This window comes from Carlito syrichta, unplaced genomic scaffold (genome assembly GCF_000164805.1).
Source record: "Carlito syrichta isolate Samal-C Ts95f unplaced genomic scaffold, Tarsius_syrichta-2.0.1 Scaffold311780, whole genome shotgun sequence".
Lineage (NCBI taxonomy): Eukaryota > Metazoa > Chordata > Mammalia > Primates > Tarsiidae > Carlito > Carlito syrichta.
Window position 1 is genome coordinate 784,285 of NW_007255876.1, and position 14,838 is coordinate 799,122.

The following is a 14,838-nucleotide window of genomic DNA, read 5'->3' on the forward strand; positions in this document are numbered from 1 at the left end:
GATCCTTCCGCCTCAGCCTTCTGAGTAGCCGGAATTACAGGCATGCGCTACCACGCCCGGCTGATTTTTTGATTTCTGGTAGAGCTAAGGTTTCGCTGCCCAGGTTCGAACCCGCGGGCTCAGGCAATCCACTCACCTCAGCCTCCCAAAGGCGCGGGATTACAGGCTGAGCCACCGAGCCCGGCTTAGTTTTTTGATTTATTATAGAGATGAGGTCTCACCAAGTTGCTCAGGCTGGTCTCAAACCCCTGAGCTCAGGCAATCCTCCTGACTCCGCCTTCCAAAGTGCTGGGATTACAGGTGTGAGCCATGGTGCCTGGCCCTTTCATGCTCATGTGAAAACTTGAATTCTACAAAGCAGCTGCTCACTCCCTTGAATCTGACACTTCAATAACATCACATCCAAAACAGCTGCTTTCTCAGGACTGCTGTTCAGAGCCACAGGATTTCAGAAGTAAAAAAGGAAGGAGAAGCCGGGCTTGGTGGCTCAGCCTGTAATCCCAGCATTTTGGGAGGCTGAAGTGAGTGGATTGCCTGAACCCACAGGTTCGAGACCAGCCCAGGCAACTTGGCGAGACCTCGTCTCTACAATAAATAAAAATTAGCCAGGCATAGGTAGTGTGTGCCTGTAGTTCCGGCTTCTTGGAAGGCTGAGGCAGAAGGATTGCTGGAACCCAGAAGGTAGACACTGGGGTGGCCGTGAGCATGACACTGCACTCTAGCCTGGGCAACAGAGTGAGACTCCAACTCAAAAAAAAAAAAAAAAAAAAGGAAGGAGAACACAATACTAAGTATCTTAGGAAAAATGTGTTTATTCTCCTTGCTGACATTTCTTTTGACACTTTATTATTAATAATAAATGACAAGAAGAAAATAACTTTATTTCATATTACTTCCAAAAAGCAGTAAGAAAGTAGCTATTTAGAAAATAGGCGATCCATACTTTTTTTGAAAAGCATTATAAAAAAATGAGAATCCCATTACATGGCAATACATGATCAAAGGTCAGATGAACATACATTCAAACAGGCTCTATTCAAAACAGAGCCCTCCACTTCTTTTGGAAGAACCCTTTCTCTTAGGCTCTTCCAGAAGCACTTCACGATGCCCGCCAGTTCATTTCTTTAGTGGTTAAGCAGAGGTATGATAACAGAATCATGAGAAGCTGGGACAAAGCCTGAGAGTGTGGCCTGATCTCTGAGGACAGCTGTCTTTGAGTTGTTCAAGCCAGAAGAGAAGCTTAGAGAAGGTTAAGGCAATCTATGGAGGGGGGAGAATGCAGCCCAATGCCCACTCCCATTTTTATCGCGACTCCAAAGACAAGCTCCAGAGTGAAGCTTGTCTTCACTCCACCAGGTTGAAAAGTTAAGTGAGAAAGGAGCCTGTATTGTTTTTAAAGTAACACAATACTTTCACGTTGTCTTATTTTTTGCAGTGCGGCTCTTCATGAATTTCACTTTAAAAATAACCTGTAAGGGAAGAAAAAAAGTAAGTGCATTTAATTCAAACACTGATTTTTAACATTCCTGTGAGGAGTGAATGACCAAAACATCAGGCCTGGTTCACACACTCCAGGAGACCCTGGGAATAATAGCATGGACATCCTGTGAGTAGGTAGCTGCCTAGAAGGCCTGCGTTCAGGGACAGCAGGAGGGATTTCTGCTTTTTCCTGGTGTCCTTCTCCTCGCCCATGGGCTTACTCAAGCCTGAAATAAATTCTGGAAGCATCTTTTGCCTTCAGAATCTGTCTTCTGATGCTGCCAAGGTACTGGGCCTCACAACTTTGGGAACACAAAAGTCTTACCAGACAGGTACCCCTACATGGAAGTGAAGACCTAACACCTGTCCCTGAAATCAGGTTTTATTAAGGGGCCAAGGGGCCCAAGCATCAGAAGCTTGGTTTCAATCAAACAATTCAAAATAAAATGCCTAGCTGGGCTCGGTGGCTCAGCCTGTAATCCCACACCTTTGGGAGGCTGAGGTGAGTGGATTGCCTGAACCTGCGGGTTCAAGACCCACCTGGGCAGGCGAGACCTCATCTCTACAATAAAATCAAAGTATTAGCCGGGCGTGGTAGCGCGCGCCTGTAATTCCGGCTACTCGGAAGGTTGAAGTGGAAGGATCGCCAGAGTCCAGCAGGTCGAGGCTGCGGTGGCCGGGAGCGGCCACTGCACTCCAGTCTGGGCGACAGAGTGAGACTCCAACTCAAAAACAAAAACAAACAAACAAAAAAATGCCTAATGATCACAATTAGCCTGGCACAAATGACAATCTTATTCCCGATGCTTATCAGAAAATATTACAGACGTATGTATTCTAAGAATGCTACCATCTTCTGTGAGAAACACCAACACACACCCACCTTACCGCCTCTCCCCCAAACAACAATCACAACAAACTTTGGCCAATCTTTCATAACACAGGTGAATTCACTCCTTTGCTTACTTTTAGCTCGGATTTCTGATCCTTGTCATGTACTTGTCTGGGCTGGCAGCGCTCATTACTGTAGTATAAATTGTGTAGCTGAAAATAATGAGAGAAATGTTTATATACACACAGCATTTTCCCTAATATTCCAAAGTGGGAAAAAAGTACCAAGCACTTCCCTCACACTTGGGATTTAGGCCGAGAATACAAATCAGAGGTCCATAAATGCCAGAATATTTTAAATATATGAATCAAGAAGTCAGATAGTCAAAGTGTTCTTTCCTCCTATTTTGGCAACGCTGTGGAAGGCCAAGCTGGAATTTAAAATTCTCAGACTCCTCAGAGCTCCACCCTACGGCAGTGAGGGAGAACCAGCCCTTGACTCTCACCCCAGGCTCTGTCCTACCCCACAAGGACATTACTTGTACATATATGACACCAGCCTTAGCATCTAAGCTTCACCCACATCGCCCAGCAAGCAGCCACCACCAGGCCCCCGTTCAGAACGGGCTGTCTCCAACAGTTGCACACCACTACCAGGAGAACACCACGCGGGGAACAGGGCCACGTGGGCCCTTGAAATGGGTGTGGGGCTGTTCAAGATGGAAATTCCAGGATCCTGGGTATTTGGACCATACTCTAGGTAGGCACATGCTCTTGGCTCGCTGAGTTCTTTATACCAAGGGAGGCCACAGCTAGAGGAAGGCCAGAGTGGGGACTTTAGAGCTCAAGAATTAAGGCAGCCTCTCCCCTTGCCCGGATCTAGGGGTGAAAGGTTCAATGTCAATGACTCCACATTCTGCAGAGCAAGAGACCTAAACAACTTGAGCACACACGTGCATGTGTGTAAATACACGCACTGGGTCCAGCCCTCCACGCCCCTCTCCTGCTGCTTGTCTTGGAAACTAGCTGCATGCATGTTCAGAGCATCTGGATTGCTCATGGGCAGGCAGAATGAGTGGCACTGGGCCCCATGGCTGGTTGTACACCCAGATGAAGACAGCACTTGAGCAAGTGTAGAGCACACCGGAGGGTAGTGGAAGGTCCCTGAGAGGACCTCAGCTGCCTGTTTACTCTAGTCATAGTTCTATTCTCTGTCACTGTCTTAACATTATCTCTGCAGACAACCACAGCAGAGGTTGTTCTACTGCAGGTGGGTGTGACTTTGCAATACAGGGCAGCATAGAGCGAATGACCTATGTTCTGTCGTTTCTATTATTCTCACACACTGAACAGCCTTAATTGAGGTTCTTGTTTCCTGTAAAGGGTCTGAGAGTCAGACATCTGTGTTAATTCTGGCTCTGCGGTGACTGTTATTTAAATGCAGTTTCTCTTGAGTTTACAATTATACAATGGAGAAAAATGCTACTTGGGAAACTGTTTATAACTTCTAACAATGTTATTTCAACAAAACCATTTCAGAAAGCATTTAAAGATTCATAGTCTTTTACCACTAGCCCTACTTCTAGGAAATCAGGGGAGGGAAATAATCAAAAAATGGAGGAGAAGGATGTACACATATGTTTTGTTTTATTAAAATACATATAACAACTATTTTGTTATAATACTAATTTTTTAAAGATATATTAGTCACTACTATAATTACTTTAAAAACTACAAGAACACAAAGTGTTCTAGAGTTTTTTAACCCCTATTTCTTTTTGAGTTGGAGTCTCACTCTGTTGCTCAGGCTGGAGTGCACTGGCATGCTCATGGCCACCGCAGCCTCGACCATGGATGGCTCAGGCCATCCTTCCACCTCAGCCTTCCAAGTAGCTGGAACTACAGGCACGCGCTACCATGCCTAAAGTGCTGGGATTACAGGCTGAGCCACTGAGCCTGGCTGGAACCCCTATTTTTAAAGTGAATAATAAAAAGGTAAAATTGTGGTCACCAGGAAGGGCACAGTCAAGGTTGGGTTGGAGCTGGTATCTACAGGCTGAGAACCAATTATTAAAGAACAGGTGGCTTACAACCAGTGGTAAGCTTGAAGGTAGCCATGGTGGGCGTATTCACACCTTGAGAGTCAACAACACGTTACATATTTGGGGATTTTTTTTTGTTTTTCCCTCCCACTCAAAGAGCTAGTTTACTACCAGACCACTTGGTAGGATTTTTTGCCCAAATAGTTTCTTTGTTAGAGAGGCAGAATACTGATTAATTTTTTTTCTTATATTTGCCATTAGAACATCTTTTGTGGAATTACTTTTTTAAGTGTTAATTTTTGGATCAGGTCACACTTAAAGAAAAAGCTTTCAAAGAGATATTTTGCATATCTATTCCATTATGGTACAAAGTGAAAAGTACAATGTCAATTTGAAAATGTCTTTATACCTAAGAACTCTTGAAGATGCAAAAGTTATTCTAGATACCATCAGGAAGATTACTCTTTTGTGTGCACATAAAATAGATCGTTTCAAAGACCAAAATCAACTCAGTATTTGAAACCAAAAAATCGCATTAGAGGTTTTTAATCTGTATTAGGCTACTTCTTCAATAGCATTTTGATATTCCTGTCTTGGAAAAAGCAGAAGTGAAGATAATGAGAAAATAGGAAATGCTAGGTTTTGAAGTGCATTGAAATGAAGGAATAAAACTGTCTTTACTTGCAGATGCTTCCTGTCGTAGTAAGTAATACCCTCATTCACTAAGCAAAAGTGTCTGCCCTCCTAAATAGCTGGTCTTAGGTGAAGTGAGGCAGTTAGGAGTGAGGCACTTCCTGGGGCAAGACCTGGAGGGGCTTATGAAGGGAGACCACTGGTCTCTTCAGCTTTGCTGTGACGGTGACAGTAGACCTTCAGAATTTCCTGCACAAGCTTGGTGGCAGCTGCCTCTCAAGTCTGACTAAGAGTGCCAGTTTTTAGACTTGGCACAGAATTTCATGTCAAAAGAGTGTAGAGTATAATCTCAGGCCACAGGCCACGGAAACCTTTGCTCATAGAATACCAGGATCAAGGGGCCAGACCGAAAGAAACAATGACTTAGTGAATCATCAGTGGAACAAGGAACAGCACTGGATATAGTGGACACTCCCCAGGAAGACAAAAAAACAAATAACAACCAAAAAAACCAAAGGCATAGAGCTTAGGTCTAACCAAGAGAAATTAAGGCACTAATTGCAAGCGAAGGCTGTCCACAGCCACTCAGCCGAGCTGGGAGGAAGGTGTCACTGCCAAAATATTTAAAACGTGTGAACCAAGTGGTCAGACATCAAAGTGCTCTTCCCTCCTACTCTGACCACACTGTGGAAGGCCAATTTGGAATTTAAAATTCTCAGACTCTTAGGAGCCTCCTTCCGAGCCACCCCGTTCTCCCTTTGGTTTTCTTTATGGACTTCTCACCTGACTTATGACATATTTGCTTATCTGCAACCCGCCCCCACCCTGCACCCAGCCAGAATGCTAGTCCCATGAGAGTTGTGACACTGTCCTGTTTGCTGCTGAACCCATGGGAGGGGACCCACAGCCTGGTCACAGCAGTCCTCAAATCCCTGTTCTGGGGTGATGTATGAACAGATGCATTTAACATGTCACTTACTTGTTATAAACTGGAACCACTGACAAAACCTGTATAGGAAAAAGGCACAGCACAGAGAACATTAAACAGTAGGAGAAATACACATAGTGTGTCTCCAGGAAGAATATCCCTCACTCAGCACATTGCTATCACTTTAGAAACTCGAATCGGGGGTGATAACTTTAGATCTTTAAATCCTTTCTCTTTTTTTCTTTCAAACAATGAACATATATTGCAACTATGCCTTTTCTTTTTTGTGGGGGAGGGGTCTCACTCTGTCACTCAGGCTGGAGTTCAGTGGCATGATCACAGCTTACTGCACCCTCAACCTCCTCGGCTCAAGAGAGCCTCCTGTGTCGGCCTCCCAAGTAGCTGGGGCTATAGGCATGTGCCACCACGCATGACTATTTTTTTTTTTTGGTTGAAATGAGGTCTTGCTGTATTGCCCAAACTGGTCTCAAACTCCTGGCCTCAAGCAATCCTCCTGCCTCGGCCTCCCAAAGTGCCAGGATTACAAGTGTGAACCACCATGCTTTGCCCTTTTCTTTTTCTAATTTTTTTTTTTTGAGTTGAAGTCTCACTCTGTCGCCCAGACTGGAGTGCAGTGGCCGCTCCCGGCCACCGTAGCCTCGACTGCCTGGGCTCCGGCGATCCTTCCACCTCAGCCTTCCAAGTAGCCAGAACTATAGGCGCGCGCTACCACGCCCGGCTGATTTTTTGATTTATTGTAGAGATGAGGTCTCGCTGCCCAGGTGGGTCTCGAACCCGCGGGCTCAGGCAATCCACTCACCTCAGCCTCCCAAAGGCGCGGGATTACAGGCTGAGCCACCGAGCCCGGCTCCTTTTCTTTTTAATATGAAGAAAAACGTAGGTGAAGATGGGCACTTTTGATGATATAGAAGTGGCTGGGCAAGTGGGACGTCGTATCATAGATACCTGGAAAAGCGTCTGCAGGCTGAGGTTTGCCTGCCCTGTGGCATTCAGGGCTTTGATGGCAGGTGTTCTGTAAGGACAATGGTCAGAGGTCACGGCACGCCAGGAAGCCCTGAAGCCTATTTGTGGCACCAAGGCACAATGCAAGGCCTAGCTTCATCATCTGCCTTTCCCCAAACAGACCATGTCCCCCAATGTGCTTCTGAGGCCCAGACCACCACGGTGGGGCCCCTCTGGCAGCAGGGCCCATGGACTTGTCTGCTCAAGAAAGCTGGAATGGTGAACACATGTGGCTGTAGAAGTGGACAGCTGCCAGACATGTGTGGCCATAAAGCCACAGTGCGGGAACAGCAGTCTGCTCTTCGAGGCCATTCTGACTTATAATTGCAGAATTTTCACAATTGGAAAAGACAATGACAGCCCTCGAAGGGTCTAGTTATTATTCAAGGAAGGTAAGTGATTTCCTTCTGCATCAAGTCGTACACAGAAGACCATGACCCTGGCCATTTTTTTCAGATGGGTGAGCAGAGTCATGGCGGGCTCTGGCTCTTGGCTCCAAAACTCTTCCAACACCTCCTAGCTGCTGGGAGGCTCTGCCCAAGGCTTTCCTCCACACATGACACTCCCACCCCGGTCAAGGCACCAGCCCAGGAGCATTTTCTGAGAGAGGTTAGCACCTGTAGGTCTCTCCAATTCCTGTGGCAGGAGGGGCATGCTCTCCCATCCACAAGAAAACACTGCCAACCAAAGAGTATGCAGTCTACCTTCGATCGTCTCGCTCAGGCACTGGCTTCCAGTGGTCATAATTCGTCTCAACTCGGAACCACCTGCAACAGAGCACATTGCCTTGTCTTATTAAAGATCATCTCGCCGGGCTTGGTGGCTCAGCCTGTAATCCCGCGCTTTGGGGGGCCGAGGTGAGTGAATTGCCTGAACCCGTGGGTTTGAGACCCGCCTGGGCAACTTGGCGAGACCTCATCTCTACAATAAATCCAAAAAAAAAAAATCACCCGGGCGTGGTAGCGCGTGCCTGTAGTTCCGGCTACTTGGAAGGCTGAGATGGAAGGATCGCTGGAGTCCAGCAGGTCGAGGCTGCAGTGGCCGGAAGCGGCCACTGCACTCCAGTCTGGGCGACAGAGTGAGACTCCAACTCAAAAAAAAAAAAGATCACCTCATATGCAGCTAAAGAGAAAATGTTTAAAAATTGTAAAAAAAAAAATGTTGGCACAAATTAAAAAAAAAATTGTAAAGACCTCTAGTCACACTAGTGAAAAAACAAGCTGCTATTTGATACAAAATGACCAGAGCCTTCTTTTTTCTTTATATTTTACTTATGATTTATTTATTTGTTTATTTATTTGAGTTGGAGTCTCACTCTGTTGCTCAGGCTGGAGTGCAGTGGCACGTTCACGGCCACCACAGCCTCAACCTGCTGGGCTCAGGTGATTCTTCCAAGTAGCTGGAACTACAGACATGCACCACTAAGCCCAGCTAATCTTTTGATTTATTGTAGAGATGAGGTCTCGCCAAGTTGCCCAGGCTGGTATGCAACCTGTGGGCTCAGGCAATCCTCTCACCTCAGCCGCCCAAAGTGCTGGGATCACAAGCGTGAGCCACCGAGCCCGGCCAACCAGAGCTTTCAATTCTACTCACGCTCCATTCAAAGGATCCAGAGGCCAAATGTCAGCGGGTCCACGTCTGTTCCTTGTGATGACCACTCCCTCCCGGGGGGAGGTGCCGCCAACAATATAATAGATATCAGCAATCAGGGGGGTCTTGGCCAGTTTGGAAACTGCTGTTTCAAAGTCTTCCGACTCACTCAGGGTCTGCACAGAAAGACAAACCAGCATGAGCCACAGCACCTGGGACATGGACCACACCCACTGATGGACAAATGACCCACAATGCATTCTCCCGAGATGCCAAGCCACGGCTGGAACCTTCAGCTGCACTGACAGGGAAGGGTTTCTGACAGGGAAGAGACCTCAGCTTCAGTGAGCTGGAAGCAGCAGGAATCCTTCTTTCTTTTTCTTCCTTCCCTCCCTCCCTCCCTCCCTCCCTCCCTTCCTTCCTTCCTTCCTTCCTCCCTCTCTCTCTCTTTCTTCCCTCCCTCCCTTCTCTTTCCTTCCTTCCTTTCTTTGAGTCAGGTCTCACTCTGTCACCCAGGTTGGAGTACAGTGGCATGATTAATGGCTCACTACAGCGTCAACCTCCTGGGCTCAGGTGATCCTTCTGCCTGAGCCTCCTGAGTAGCTGGGACTACAGGCATGTGCCACCACCCTCAACTGCTTGCTTATTTGTTTGTTTGTTTGTTTGTTTATTGTAGAGGTCTTGCTATGCTGCCTAGGCTGGTTTTGAACTCTTGGACTCAATCCTCTCATCTCGGCCTCCCAAAGTGCTGGGATTATAGGCAGAAGCCACCGCGCCTGGCCTGGAATTTCTGACAAAAGGAGAGAACTGCTGACAAGTCCTCAGCCTGGTCACCACACGTGGGCTGTGTGCTTTTCCTGTAGACCACCCTCATGAGGGACTCTGTTTCTTCATGCATTTGTTCTTCCCACAGGTATTTCTTGAATACCACCTGTGTGCCGGGCACGGTGCTGGTGTGGGGACAGCATAGTGTGCATGACAACCCCGGCCTGTTCTCCCTAGACCTCCCAGGAAGGCAGGAAAGTCAACAGGCACCACAGGAGAGGGAGTTGCTGTGGAAGCACCCTGTCCTCACTCGGGGTGTGGAGGAGGCGTCCCTGGAAAGCATCTGTGAGTTGAGGCCAAGACACAGACAGAGGGAGGCTGGTGGAGGGTGGCTGCAGGTGAGGAGAGGGAGCGGGCGAGATGCTAGTCAGTGGGCTAGGCTGGCAAAGGCAAAGGGATGCAAGACGTGCTGCCTCAGCCCCGGGCTTCCCAGACTGCCCACAAAGAGGTCTGTGGCATGGACATGTAAGGGGCCACTTCCCACACTGTCAGCCTCTACATGAGCTCCCTCCCTGAGCTGATCTGCTACAGAACCGCCCACGGTGGAGGATCTGTCCTTCCCACCTCCATCCCTGTGACTCTTCCACCACGTTCTGAAAGAAGTACGTTTTGAGCCAGGAGTGGTGGTTCATTCCTGTAATCTCAGCACTTTGGGAGGCCAAGGTGGGAAGATTGCTGGAGCCCAGGAGTTCAAGACCAGCCTGGGGTATATAGCGAGACCCTGTCTCTACAAAAAAAAAAAAAAAAAATTTAAATTAACTGGGTGTGGTGGCACATGCCTGTATCCCAGCTATTCAGGAGGCTAAGATGGGAGGGTCACTTGACACCAGGAGATTAAGGCTGCAATGAGCCAGGATCATGCCACGGCATTCCAGTCTGGGCAACAGTGAAACCCTGTCTCAAAAAAAAAAAAAAAAGTTAAGAAAAGAAAAAGAAAGAAAGATGTAAATTTTAGGCTCACCCATCCTGAAAATTACCAAGGCACATTGACAAAGGTGGGGATGGGGATGGAGTAAACAGAAGACAGTTCAAGATATCAGTGTCTGGAGAGGTTCCATCATTTAGCACCATGAGCCTTAATGCCACGGTAGGGCGTGTTGGCTTTCCCCTGCTTTATACATATTGTTGTTAGTGGGGAGGTATTTGAATTGCTTTGTTCTGAACACCACAAAATTTGGAAGTGAGGTGTTAGGACTCAAAAAACAACACCCAAATGAAGGCCGCAGAAGCAAAAGTCTCTCTCTGACCTCTGCCCTCCCGTCCCTCAATCCCATTCTCCTCCGAGGCTAGTCACAGAAACTAGAATTTCTCTGCCCCAAGGTGCGTTATAGAATCCAGAAGCCCTTTGCCCCAAAGCCAGCCATAAAACCTAAAAATAATACTGTAACATTCCCCTCCCACCTTTCTGTGTACAACTTGGCCATAAGGAAATTCTCTGCCCTGCCTCATTTGACTGCAGGTCATAAGATCCCCATTCCAGAGAAGGTCCTGCCCCACACCCAGAAGGAAGGGTGTACACAAAGTTGCCACGAAGAATCTAGCAAGGCCTTGCTGAGTTTCCCTACTCAGTCTATCAGCATGAGATCATTCCCTTTTGTTCAATCACATGTTTACATGGCTGCGCATACTTTGCTGAACCTAAGCATAAAAATGGACAATTCCCCCTGTATCTTTGGATCTTCCTCCTGACAGTTCCTGTGTCATGGAACACTGTAATACTATGCACACGGTAATAAGCGCCTGTCTTTTCGCCAATGAATCTGCCTGCTGTGAGCTGATTTTTCAGTGAAACTGCAGAGGGAGAAAGGGAACGTTGCCCTTGGCCCTGACAGAGGTAACAGGAGTAATGGCATATATACAATCTCTGAACTGTTGCCAAGGAACCCAGTGACTCTAGCAGAGAGTTCTGTGAGGACATAGCAAAAGAACATCACATGTCATGAAGGCACTGTTGACTTACTTAACCAAGTAGGAAGTCAGGGAAGGCAAGCACCTCATCTTCTCAGGAAATGGGAAGTGATTGCCAACAGGCACAAATTTCTTTTTTTTTTAATTTAATTTATTTTTGTTCAGAGATGGAGTCTTACTATGTTGCCCAGGCTGGATGCAAACTCCTGGCTTCAAGAGATCCTCTCACTTCAGCCTCCAGAGTGTCTGGGACTACAGGTGCACACTGATGTGCCTGGAAGATTTGTTCTTACTAAGGTCTTAGCAACCTCAGCATATGGAATTTTTTTCCTTTCCTTAAGTCAAAAACTTTCACCTTTCATTTAAAGGAAGTACTTTGTGGCCTCTCTTTGGCATATCTGAGTTGCCAGCATCATTACTCTTGGACTTTGGGGCCAATTTTTTTTTTTTTGACTTAGAGTCTCACTCTGCCTATCAGGCTGTACAGTGGCATGCTCCCGACCACTGTAGCCTCAACCTGCTGGGCTCAGGTGATCCTTTCACCTCAGTCTTCCAAGCAGTTGGAACCACGGGTGCACGCCACCATGTCCAGCTAATTTTTTAATTTATTGTAGAGACAAGGTCTCGTCAAGTTGCTCAGGCTGGTTTTGAACCCCTGGGCTCAGGCAATTCTCTCACCTCAGCCTCCCAAAGTGCTGGGATGACAGGCGTGAGACACTATGCCCGGCAAAAACAGCCATGTTAAAGGACACAGCACATCACAACATGAATACACCGGTGCAGAAGATGAAGTTAGGATGAGGTGGGCACAGCAGGACGTATACTCACGGTGCGAATAAGCCAGCTGATTGGAGTGTGTCTCTGCAAAAGGGCTGCAATCGCATTCTCCCACCACCAGCCTTTATCTGCCAAGTTGAGAATATGTGTTACATATGCATGTGTATATGCATACATGCAGTAACATATATGCTCTTCTAGCAAGCAAACATATGCAGATAGTTACTCAAGTTGTGAAAGGAGAATCTTATGCCAAAGGAAATCATTCTATTCATTCCCCCAGGCAAAATGAGATTATGTAGTTATCATAGGAAATGTCTCAATAAATAATAATGCTGAGAACTTATGTCTTACAGATCTATACACTTGATTTGGACTCACATTAAAAAAAATACAAGTTTACAGTCATTTTCTAAAATTGCTTTTTGACAACTTTAAAAAGTCTCTGCAGAGAATTCATTTCCAAAGGAAAACTTTCATTCAAAGCTAAGCAATAGCAGCAAAATAAAAATAGGCAAATTGAGTTTCATAAACATTTTTTAAAATGTTGTGTTAAAAGACAATATCAATAGAGTAAAAAGGCAACTCAAAGAATGGAAGGAAATATTTGCAAATCATATATCTGCTAAGGGATTAATATCCAGAATAGAATTCCTAAAACTCCACCACAACAAAACAAACAGCCCATTCAAGAATGGACAAGGGCTTGAATAGGCATTTCTCCGAAAAAGATCTACAAATGGCCAGTAAGCACATGAGAAGGTAGTCAACATCATTCATTACTAAAGAAATACAAATCAAAACTACAAGATACCACCTCATACCCCTTGAGATGGCCACTATAAAAAAAACAATAAATTATAAGTGTTGGCAAGGATGTGAAGAAATTGGATCTCTCGTCACCGTTGTTGGAAATGAGAAATGGCATAACTATTTTGGAAAAAGTATGGTCATTCTCCAAAAAATTAATAATAGAATTACCATATGATCACGCAACCCCACCTGGGTATATATCCACCAGTTACAGAGACAGATAGTGATAAGGCATCCAAAACATTATGGATGTATTTACTGTCTCTGAACTATACACTTAAAAATAGTTAAGATGGTAAGTTTTATTTATTTATTTATTTATTTAGAGTTGGAGTCTCACTGTGTCGCCCAGACTGGAGTGCAGTGGTATACTTCCGGCCACTGCAGCCTCAACCTGCTGGGCTCCGGCGATCTTTCTACCTCAGCCTTCCAAGTAGCCACAACTATAGGCACGCTACCATGCCCAGCTAATTTTTGATTTATTGTAGAGAAGAGGTCTTGCCAAGTTGCCCAGGTGGGTCTTGAACCCAGGGGCTCAGGCAATCCACTCACCTCGGCCTCCCAAAGTGCTGGGATTACAGGCTGAGGCACCGAGCCCAGCCAAGATGGTAAGCTTTAAGGTATGTATATTTTACCACAAAAAAGTTGAGGAAAATAATTAAATTTTATATACATATAAAAGAAGCACCAAGCATCTATATGGCATATGTTGACTTGGCCCAGACCCTCGGAATTTAACAGTAATTAGTATACCATTAAACAAACATGGGCTTGGTAATAAGACAAATAATGTAATTTTTTTTAAAGTTGGGGTCTCAGTCTGTCATCCAGGCTGGAATGCAGTGGCACTACCACAGCTCACTGCATCCTTGACTTCCTGGGCTCAGGCGATCCTTCCCCCTTAGTCTCCCGAGTAGCTGGGACTACCGGCATGTACCACCAAGCCTTGCTAATTTTAAAATTTTTTGTAGAGACAAGGTCTCGTTATGTTGCCTAGGTTGGTCTTGAACTCCTGAACTCAAGCAATCTTCCCACCTTGGCCTCCCAAAGTGCTAGGATGACAACCGTGAGCCATCGCACCCAGCCCAGAATAATGTAATTCTAAGTGAGGAGGGAGGACTCCTTCAGAAAGAAGCATTAAAGACAGTCTGTCTGAGTTGTTGACATTGGAGCTAAGATGGGCAAAGCTTCCACACAGAAGACATGAGTGCCAGGGCCCTGGGGCAGAAACAAGCTTGGCAGATGTTAGGAAAAGAGAGAATGCCAGTGATGCACACCTGTAGTCCCAGCTACTCAGGAGGCAGGTGGAGAGGGAGGAGAGAGGCATAAAATGAGGTGGAGAGGGTCACATAGGTTCTAGGTTGTAGTCAGGACTTTGAGTTTGTTATAGGTGAAATGGAAAGCTACAGTAGGTGGTTGGGTTTTTTTTTGGCATTTAAAAAATTTTATTTTAAATTGATAAGTAGTCACATATTTACGGGATACCATGTGATGTTTGATACCTACATACATTGTGGAATTGATCGAATCAGACTAACATACACCTCACATATTTATCATTTCTCAGTAGTGAGACTATTTAAAGTTCATTTCTGGCCAGGCACGGTGATTCACACCAGTAATCCCAGCACTTGGGGAGGCCGAGATGGGAGGATTTCTTAAGCCCAGGAGTTCGAGACCAGCCTAGGCAATACAGAAAAACTCTGTCACTACACAAAATAAAAACATTAGCTGGTCATGGTGGCATGCAGCTACTCAGGAGGCTGAGGTGGAAGGATAGTTTGAGCCCAGGAGGTTGAGGCTGCAGTGAGTCAGGAGCATGCCACTGCACCTTAGCCTGGGTGACAGAATGAGACTCTGACTCAAAAAAAAAAAAATCTCAATTATTTATATCAACCAAGAGAAGTTCTTTGAGCATTTTAACTCAATTTTTTTTTTTTTTTTTGAGTTGGAGTCTCACTATGTTGCCCAGACTGGAGTGCAGTGGCC

General features: G+C 45.9%; 1 protein-coding gene across 1 annotated transcript in view; it reads right to left on the minus strand.

Annotated features, from left to right (window-relative positions):
• Window positions 1-796: 796 nt before the first annotated feature.
• Window positions 797-14,838, minus strand: part of NAAA (N-acylethanolamine acid amidase) — a 28,679-nt gene continuing 14,637 nt past the window's right edge. Inside the window, exons 5-11 of the mRNA XM_008069064.2 lie at window positions 12,088-12,164; window positions 8,530-8,702; window positions 7,641-7,703; window positions 6,880-6,946; window positions 5,965-5,993; window positions 2,446-2,523; window positions 797-1,469 (exon numbers count right to left, since the gene is read on the minus strand). Of these exons, the coding sequence (XP_008067255.1) occupies window positions 2,448-2,523; window positions 5,965-5,993; window positions 6,880-6,946; window positions 7,641-7,703; window positions 8,530-8,702; window positions 12,088-12,164 (485 nt within the window). The 3' untranslated portion in view covers window positions 797-1,469; window positions 2,446-2,447. The remainder of the gene's footprint in view (window positions 1,470-2,445; window positions 2,524-5,964; window positions 5,994-6,879; window positions 6,947-7,640; window positions 7,704-8,529; window positions 8,703-12,087; window positions 12,165-14,838) is intronic.